This window comes from Nuphar pumila, chromosome 7 (genome assembly GCF_984573655.1).
Source record: "Nuphar pumila chromosome 7, dmNupPumi1.hap1.1, whole genome shotgun sequence".
Taxonomy (NCBI): domain Eukaryota; kingdom Viridiplantae; phylum Streptophyta; class Magnoliopsida; order Nymphaeales; family Nymphaeaceae; genus Nuphar; species Nuphar pumila.
The window spans coordinates 621,982-631,625 of record NC_143255.1 but is presented as its reverse complement, the minus strand read 5'-3'; the positions used below and the strand labels follow the sequence as shown (position 1 = coordinate 631,625).

The window sequence follows — 9,644 nt, the reverse complement described above, 5'->3', positions numbered from 1 at the left end:
TCATTTGATTTTTTTTTTCCGGAGGAACAAAGAATTGAACTTTGTTTACATAAGAAAAATTTCAGAGAACGGAAAGAAAAATTAAACTTTCAGCTTACAGGGCCTAAGTACCAACAGTCCTTGTCAAGCTCACAGGGCCTCACAGCCCTTGTCAAGCTTGGTTCATTTTGCCTATCAAGCTTGTGATTAGGGATGGCAATGGACCGGGGTGGGGGATGGGGTCTCCACCCCCACCCCGTCTCAAAACCCGAACCTCTATCCCCCCCACGGGGATGGATTTTAACCTCCACCCCGCCTCCATCCCCAGTCCAAATGGAGGCAAGGTGGGGTGGGGCAAGGCGGAGATCAGGACAGGGTGGCGCGGGGGAAAGCATAAGTCCTTCCCCGCACAGGGATGGATTTTAACCTTCATCCCCGTGTCCAAACGGAGTGAGGCAGGATGGGGCCCCATTTTCCCCGGGTCCACTGCCATCCCTACTTGTGATGACCTAAAACCAGGCTTATTTGTTGAGCTTGAGTGAACTCATTACCAAGTCAAACTGAGTCAAGTTATGAACTTGGTTCATTTATCAGCCCTACTCAAGTAAGACTTTGGCCTACCAAAACATCAAGAGCAAAGACTAGGCCTTCGATAACCTTTTTTGGCAGCCGTCCAGCTAATCGTTTTCCTCATTTTTTCATTTCGTTTGCAACGGAAAGGAAAACAAAGCCAGCGAAGTTTGTTTATATCCCAATGGGAATCATTTTCTCATGGAAACGAGAGAACGATTCTCATGTGCTCCGTTCTCTTACGTCAAAACAAACATGAGAAAATGGAGCGTGAGAGACCGGTGGCAAATGAGAGTCATTTTATCATTTGCATGCGAAACAGAATTACAAGGTGCACCATGTGATTTGGAATCTTTTCTGGCGGAACAAAGTTTTATAAATAGTAGACCTCCTGCAGTATAAGCAGAAACTTTCCCATTCCGTGCAATTCCTGTGTAGAACAAGCAGATTTACGTTCAATTCAGAAGGCACAGCGAAAAAAAACAGTCATGCTAGTGTCTTCTGAAGATGGCATTTTCTTGTGTAGCACTTTCGAGTGGGCCCTTCAATGTAGATGTCATGTCACAATCATTGCTGTAGACATGGAATTCTTCTCAAAGGTAAATAAAGATGATCACCTGTCTCTAGTCCAATCCAAGGCACACCTTCATTGCTGAACACACTGACCAAGCCTTGCCTTAGTCCACTACTCATGCTTGATGATCAACCCATCCAATTTGATGGCCCTGTTAGCGTTGACCAATGGTAAACTTGACTTAACAAGCGGCTATCTAAACCCCTAAAGGTTTGGAGGTGCAGCCGGGAATCAGGCTGGGCCCAAGTTATGATCAGACGATTGGATGGGTGATCTAACAGCAAAGAGGCACGGCAAAAGTTATAAGCTACTCAGCCACGTACACAAATGAGAGAGAGAGAGAGAGAGAGAGAGAGAGAGAGAGAGAGAGAGAGAGAGAGAGATGCTTCTCCAAATATCGTCGGCTCTACCATTATCTCCATCTCTACCCAGGTATTAAACCCCCAATCAAAGCTCTCTCTCTCTCTCTCTCTCTCTCTCTCTCATGTGCAGAATGCAGATTGTGATTCTAAGTTTTCTTGAGCTTCTGATTCTTGGGTTTATACTGATTGATCCTCTAAGATTCACATTGTTCATTTTTGTGAAAAATTCTTCGTAGAAATCTAGTCTTAGTGGCTTCGGAAATCTGATTGGTGAAACCAGGCGTTAATGAATGCTTCAAACCATGTTATAATTGAGAAGAGATTTAAGGTTGGATTTCTTTTTCTTCCCCCGCACCCTCACCCCCCTAATCCAACGTTGGATTCTTGATTACCATCTTAGTTGCTCCTGCGCAAATAGCAATCTGAAAAATTATGTAGTTGAATGGTCGTTGCCAACCTTCTCGTGGTTTAAAATTGGGAAAGGCTTTTGGGGTATGGTTGGTTGAAGAGAATTCTGTAATAAGATTGGGAAATGGAGCTCAATTTTGTCAAATTGGAAGCGTTGATCAAAATGTAAGTACGAACTGGACCAGTTTGAATGCAGTATGTCTAGACAAGTATTACATCAATATCATCTTAGAGGAATGTAAGGAAACCCTAGGTTTAGCATGAACGGGGCGTTGTCTTCCATATGGTTAGCTTACAATTGGTGGGAAAAACCGATGTGTATTGGATGGGGAATTTTGTGACATACATGCAATGTCTTTGTGCAGTGCAAAATTTCAGAAATATTGGCACAGTTACAACCTTCAATTTCACATCTTGGTCTAGTACCTCAAGATTGAATCGCATGATAACTGAATCTTTGACAGACGACCTCCGCATTGTGAAGTTGAACGCAGATGTTTTAGTAATGAGTGATGTCACTGCATGAACAAAAAATGTGTATTGCAAGTCCAGGGGGGTGCAACTACAATCAGGTGGCTTGGAAAAGTAAATAAAACCAGCCGTTCCCTTAAAATTTGATGCATATTAATTCTTCAAGGCTAATTAGTAGGATTTGGACCATTTCTTGTCCCCAGTTTTGAATTTAATTAATGCTGCTGTTGACATGTAAAAAACGATACCCTAAACAGCATCCGTGTCAATGAGTTATAGGATTCATGTTTATGGTCACAAATTTTGTTCTTAGAAAATCCTCTTCAAAGGATTGTTTTTAGTATCTTTCAAAAGCTTTGGCCTTCAAGGGTCATGATATGGTCATTGTGGAATCATGATAATATCATGACAACTTGAAATGTGGTGACATTTCAATGGAATTTGTTTTGAAATGCTTCTAAAATGTTGGATGTCACAATGATCTTGCTAATATTCATGTCATGGGTAATTAATACTTGCACTTTCCTGTACCGACAGGAGGAGGTACTTTTCAGCCGGAAGACAAAGAGTGGTTTGCTCATTTGGTCGCACTGCTGTAAGCAGTGAAGTTATTGCTGAGAAACTTGTTGGCACTTTTGCGGCCTCATGTCTATTACTGTTGCCACCTGAGAAGGTAAGTTGATCGAGTTAATAAGCTTTGTTAACTGAATGATCAATATACTAGGCATAGTAAATGGAATAAATTCTTCACCATTTGAAAGACAATGTTACCAAACTTGTTAGTTTGAAAGAGTTTAGACAGATAGTGATGCAGTGGGGGTGTCGGCGTCCTCGTTCCTTGACGATGAATGTTCTTGCTGATGGCAGTGAAGGCACGGCCTCCTTGACACAACCTTCAGCCTCACGTACCCCTGATGGTGGCTATGCAAAGGCACGACCCACACGGTCGCGTGCTGAATAGAAAAGAATAATAATGCCTACCACTATGGTGAGGTTTGATTTTTATTTCAATATCAATGTCAAGAACAATGTGCTGAATGTAAATGGAGAAAAGACAAACAATGAACCGTAATAGAAAAAGGGAAAACGACTGGGAAAAAAAAGAAAAAAGGAAAAACGCTGAGCAAAAAGAAAGGCTGTGGCTATTCTTCAAAAGTCTGTCCTCCTGCACGCAACCCTAGATGAGGCCTTTTAAAAGCCCCATCTAGATCCGGGTCACGGGTTATGCGGTATGGGTCTAGGTCCATCCTGCCCTGCATCATTCTCCCCTGGTGGGAAAGAAGTCGGCTCTGATGACTTGTTGTCTCCACAGTAAGCATATAGATCAGACACATTAAATGTAGGAGAAAGGTGCCAAGTTTCAGGCAGCCTAAGGAGGGAAGATCGGTCAGATAGGCCCGCTAGCTGGGGCAACCCGGTCTCCTTGGTGGGAAGGAGAACTATCCTATGGACCTTAAAGACAAATGTGTACGTATTCCTACGACCATCATGGATGGTCTTATGGTCAAAATGCCAGAGACGTCCCAATAGGATGTGACATGCACTCATAGGTGCCACATCACACCACACTTCATCGTGGTAATGCTCCTTCATGGAGAACCGAACTAGACAACGCAGGGTGATGGGCACCTCGTTGCCTTTCTTGAACCATGCCATTTTATAAGGTTGGGACATTTTTTTTGTTTTTAGGTTCAAGGTGGACACGACACTCTCGGACACCATATTCTCGCACGCCCCGGTATCAATAATAACATCACACGCACGCCCCTCACAGTTGCACCGGGTTCTAAAAATATTATTTCGCAACCATTTTGTCGGGGCAGACTCTCGGTATGTGGTCAACACATGACAGATGGTTAACAAATTTTCGATGCTGCCATCGAAATCTACGACTTTCACCTCGTCATTCCCTTCAACAAACGATTCACCCTCGCTTTCACTATCGGACGCAGACTCAACAATGCCCTCTGCTAGATGAGTGTTCTTATTCATGGTGGGACACTTGGATGCAATATGTCCTAACTCTTGACACCTAAAACAATGAACGGTGGACTCACCAGGCTTACCTTTGGATCGGGTGTGGTATGCGGGTCTAGATTGATCGGGTTTGTTAGGGTTGACTCCAGGGGTGGGCTTTGAGTCTTCTTTCCTACGGGAGCTCGCTCCCCTGGTTGGGAAACTCGACTTGGGTTGATTGGACTGATCACTACGGGATGTCCTATGTCCCTGCCTCCTTTTCAATTTCTTCTCCACATTCATGGCATAACTACTTGCCTGATCTATTGATGCGACTGTAATACAACTGAAGTCGTCAGCAATAGCAGGACGAAGACCAGAAATATACCTCGTGACCTGTTGGCGGGCGGTCTCCTCAATCTACACTTGTAGGGAAAGACGATGAAACTCAGCAGTGTACTCTGCCACGGTATTGGTGCCTTGACGCAGGGTCAGGTACTCCTTGTAGGCCCTCTCAGCGTGATCAGACAACACGAACTTAGACTGCATCAACCTCTGCATCTCCTCCCATGATTGCACGCGCTCTAGTCTCTGCCATTCTCGCGACTTCTGCAACTCAACCCACCACGTCTGTGCTAGGCCTCTCAACCGAGTGGAGGTTGTGGAGACACGACGGTGCTCAACTACATCATGGTAGTCAAACAAGAACTAGACGACAAAAGACCAGTCGAAGAACTGCTCCGCGTCGAACCGACCTGCGAGCTCTAGAAGCTCCAACTTCACCCCGTACATGGAGGGGCGCTCTGGTGCTCTTTGCTGAGGGGCCTCCACCATGCCTGCGGGGTACTTGTTCCAAAAAGTATCATCATCGCGGTTTTGCTCGCCTGGCTGCTTGTGTTGTTGTACTCTCACGACGTGTGGTCGGCGCTCAGGTCGCGCCGATCCTTGCTGAATCTGTCTCGGTTTGGCTGGCCCGTGGGTGGGATTCTGCTGCGACCGGCGTTGGGGCACCGGGATGACAGGAGGTCCAAGGTAAGGTGGATGGGTCTCGGATTCTAGGTGGGTAGGAATGGCATAATATGGGTTTGGGTTAGGATACTTGAGTTGGGTCGGATACGGTATTGGATTCTGGATCAGAGTTGGGTTGCTGGGTTAGTTCAGGCTTGGGTATAGGGTTTGGTTGGTATATTGTTGGGTTGATTTGCCCGATGGGATGTGGATCGGGTCTATTCCTAAACTACTCGTCGGACCCAGATGTGGATAGGTTGGATCGGGGATCGAGTTGTAGGGATAAGAGGCTTGGTTTGAAATAGATCCGCGATCCATATGACTGTGGGTCTGGTTTCGACCCGGCTCAAATCCAAACAGGAGCTCTGTCCGGGTCTGATACGGGTCTGAGTCGGCATTGGATCTATTTTGGGGCTCAAAAATAATGGGTTGGACCTGGTTTGGGGCAGTCCGCGAACCAGACCCAATTGGGTAGGTCGGGTGAAGGGGTTCGAGACCCAAACCCGCTCTCTGAGACCCAACGGATGGTCCCAGCGAACCAGGTCTGTGTCCTGTTGAGGTGAATAGTGGACCGGACCCTCTTGGGTTCGACCCAATCCAAAGAGGCCCACCTGCTCCCGCTCGCAGATGTGCTGCCACGGGGCCTCCCCGTGCGGGATCAGGAGGCCAGAGAGGATCCTTACCGGGTCGGATTGACAAACCCAGGACTGGAATAAGACCCAACGTGATGCTGGGGTCATGCAGACCCGACCCGATCTACGGCGCAGTCCCCGCGTATCGCTGCCACAAGCCCAGGCCTGCAGCTGGACCTAGCGTGACGCTGGGGCCCTGCAGGTCTTGCCCAACCTGCGACACAGCCCCTTGGCCTGCGGCAGGACCCGGCGTGACGCTGGGGTCCTGCAGGCGCAGCCTTGCCTGCGGCGCAACCCATGTGACTCTAGGCCAGGGCAGTATTGCACCCGCGACGTGGGGTTGCCTTGCCCTATTTTCTTGGTTCAGATGGAGGGTACCAACCGCGTGTGACGTCGCTGTTGTCGAACCTGGGAGGAGGGGGGAGGGGGGAATGTTGGTTGCGGGAGAGCGATACAGTTGGCCTGAAAGGGCGTCAGTTGGACTGCTTCCGCACCTGCTACGACCTCCAACTCAGCCCCCATCCTTTGCCTTGAGGTTGCGCATGGCTCCATCGGTGATTCAAGGGTGGCGACTCGTCCTTCGACCCCATCAAGTCGCCATGATATGCTTGCCACGTCCCGGCTGATACGCAACACGTTTTCCTGCATCTTTGTCATCATTTCCATCTTCCACAGCATTGGGTCTGTGTGGCTGGCATCCTCCTGCTCAATTTCCGTCGCCGGATCGCCCCTCACCTCTGAAACCATCTCGCTGACGAAGGAAGAGGCGCTGGCTCTGATACCACTTTGATGCAGTGGGGGTGTCGGCTTCCTCATTCCTTGATGATGAGTGTTCTTGCTGATGGCAGTGAAGGCACGACCTCCTTGACACAACCTTCAGCCTCACGTATCCCTGATGGTGGCTATGCAAAGGCACGACCCACATGGTCACATGCTGAATAGAAAAGAATAATAATGCCTACCACTATGGTGAGGCTTGATTTTTATTTCAACATCAATGTCAAGAACAATGTGTTGAATGTAAATGGAGAAAAGATAAACAATGAACCGTAATAGAAAAAGGGAAAACGACTGGAAAAAAAAAAAGGAACAACGCTGAGCAAAAAGAAAGGCTGCGGCTATTCTTCAAAAGTCTGTCCTCCTGCACGCAACCCTAGATGAGGCTTTTTAAAAGCCCCATCTGGATCTGGGTCACGGGTCATGCGGTATGGGTATGGGTCCATCCTGCCCTGCATCAGATAGTGGGTAGGATTTAAGTAGAACTTAAGCTCGCATGCAAGTCAAGCATCAGACAAGGTAAGGAAAGTGTCATTTCTAAAATCAGCCCTTCTTGCAGGAAACTGAATTCAGAAGATAGGAGAGATCATCACAAAAGTTGTTCGAGGTTAAAACTTTTGCCCGATTTTTAAGACCTTTTCATTTCTCATGGCCAGGTCATTGCTGAAGAGTTATTTCATATGAATAACATGTGCCAGCTTGCATCTACCACAGATACCAGCATAGTTCTTCCCCTGGATCAAATGGCAGATGAAAGAGGTGGACAACTTATGATGAGAGGTATGACAGCTAAGGATTTCGATCCCATAAGATATTCTGGGAGATGGTTTGAGGTGGCTTCACTTAAGCGTGGGTTTGCTGGCCAAGGACAAGAAGACTGCCACTGTACCCAGGTACTCTCAGTATTTGATGCTCTTGTAAGTTCTTTTGTTCAATATGTTCCTATACAGATATCACTGTGGAGTTTAATGTTTGGTAATTGGTAAACCATTTCACTTGTTGTGCAGGGTGTTTATTCATTTGATGCGAAAACTCCATCTATTCAAGTTGATACATTTTGTGTTCATGGTGGCCCTGATGGATATATTACTGGCATAAGAGGAAAAGTTCAGTGCTTGTCTGAGAAAGATATTCAGAAAAATGAAACTGCCTTAGAGATGCAAGAAATGATAAAGGAAAAGTGCTACCTCCGTTTCCCTACATTGCCTTTCATTCCTAAAGAGCCATATGATGTGATTGCAACAGACTATGACACTTTTTCTCTTGTTTCTGGAGCAAAAGACAGAAGTTTTATCCAGGTAATTGAGGAAAGTGGTCTTCCGTTCTTTAACTTGAATAAGATTCTCATCAGTTGTGCACAAAGTTATGTGTGTTCAATTCATGTATCTTCTTTTACTGACTGTCAACTTTCATCTGGTTTTCTCGTGAGATTTATCTCAATAACACTTTTCTGATTAAAATAAAAAGCAAACAAAACTTAGGTTGAGTGAGATGGCTGGACTGGCAGTCACACTATCACAACCACGATGTCTTGGTTTCAAATCCAATGGGGCTATCCCCAAGCTTGGCTGTTCGAAAAAAAGAAATAAGTCCGACTTTGTAGCAATTACTTGTTCATGATCTCAATGGGTTTATTCACCAAATGATCTGACTCAGGGCTTGGGTAATTTGTTCCAAGTTATCCCATGTCCCAACAGTTTTTCCATTCCACTCAGTTTATCTTACATCTTGCATGAGCAGACAAAGTTAGCCATGCTGCCTTGGTACAAGAACTAATTGGCCTTGTGAGGCTGATGATCTTGAAGTTGGCTTTTCAGGTAAGCTGAAGTCTTGACCAATTTTTGATGTTTCAGATATACTCGCGTACCCCGAATCCTGGGCCAGAATTCATTGAGAAATACAAATCTTACCTGGAAAATTTTGGATATGATCCCACCACGATTAAAGATACTCCGCAGGACTGTGAGGTAATGTCTTCAAGTGAGCTTGCTCTTATGATGTCCATGTCAGGGATGAAAGCGGCCTTAACAAACCAGTTTCCTGATCTGCAATTGAAGGCCTCAGTTGAGTTTAATCCATTTACTAGCATACTTGATACACTGAAAAAACTCATCGAGCTCTACTTTAAATAGCTTGAAGAGTTGCCTTTACTATTCTCCTTTTTATTTGTTCTCTTAGTTTTCAGAGGGCGATTAATGGATGTGATATCCAATGTGTCTGTCTTTGACTCTTATTCAGCTGGAAATAGCACTGCTCTTGTATTTCTGTAATGTTTAACAGTGGAAATGCCTAAGTGTATAGCTTCATATGGATGTTTTTGTCTGCTCATACATTGGTAGCATGTAACACACTTGGAATTGCAAATATAAGCTATTCATATGGGATTTATGCCTTGATTTGATAAGAACACAAAGTATCTAGGTACTTAAGTTTCCGCATAGCCAGTTGCAACAGCCTCATATGTTTGTTGCACCTCCATGAGAATTTCAGATAGATTAGAGGCACACCTCTATGTTCTGTCATGCCAGGAATTTGCTCATATTACTGTTAGAGGATCCATTCCAGGTTCACTGGATCCAGATCTACAGGACAACAGATCCACTCTGGGTGGCGTATCCAATGAGGAGAAAACCAAAGGAGCCTACACGTTGGAAGCATCTAGAGAAGCCCACATGATTGGAAAGTTCAAGAATAGCAAGGAAGCTCACACGGTTGGAGAGTACAAGAACAGAAAGGAATCCAATAGGAAGGAAATCCAAGAATTCCTCACATTGGCAGAGTCTCAATTTGTTAAGAAACAAAACATTCCTCTTGTAGTATGTTACTAAAAGTAACAAGAGACCGATCAGAAGAGTGGTTGAATAGGTCTCTAATTCCCAATGTAAAATATAAATAAGCATTAAGGGA

At 45.5% G+C, this 9,644-nt stretch overlaps 1 protein-coding gene across 1 annotated transcript; it reads left to right on the top strand.

Annotated features, from left to right (window-relative positions):
- Positions 1-1,426: 1,426 nt before the first annotated feature.
- CHL (chloroplastic lipocalin) lies at positions 1,427-9,122 on the top strand. The gene is made up of 5 exons (XM_090013475.1): positions 1,427-1,555; positions 2,902-3,037; positions 7,394-7,630; positions 7,745-8,035; positions 8,591-9,122. The coding sequence occupies exons 1-5, from the start codon at positions 1,506-1,508 to the stop codon at positions 8,867-8,869; spliced, it is 993 nt and encodes a 330-aa protein (XP_089869601.1). The 5' UTR covers positions 1,427-1,505; the 3' UTR covers positions 8,870-9,122.
- Positions 9,123-9,644: the final 522 nt, after the last annotated feature.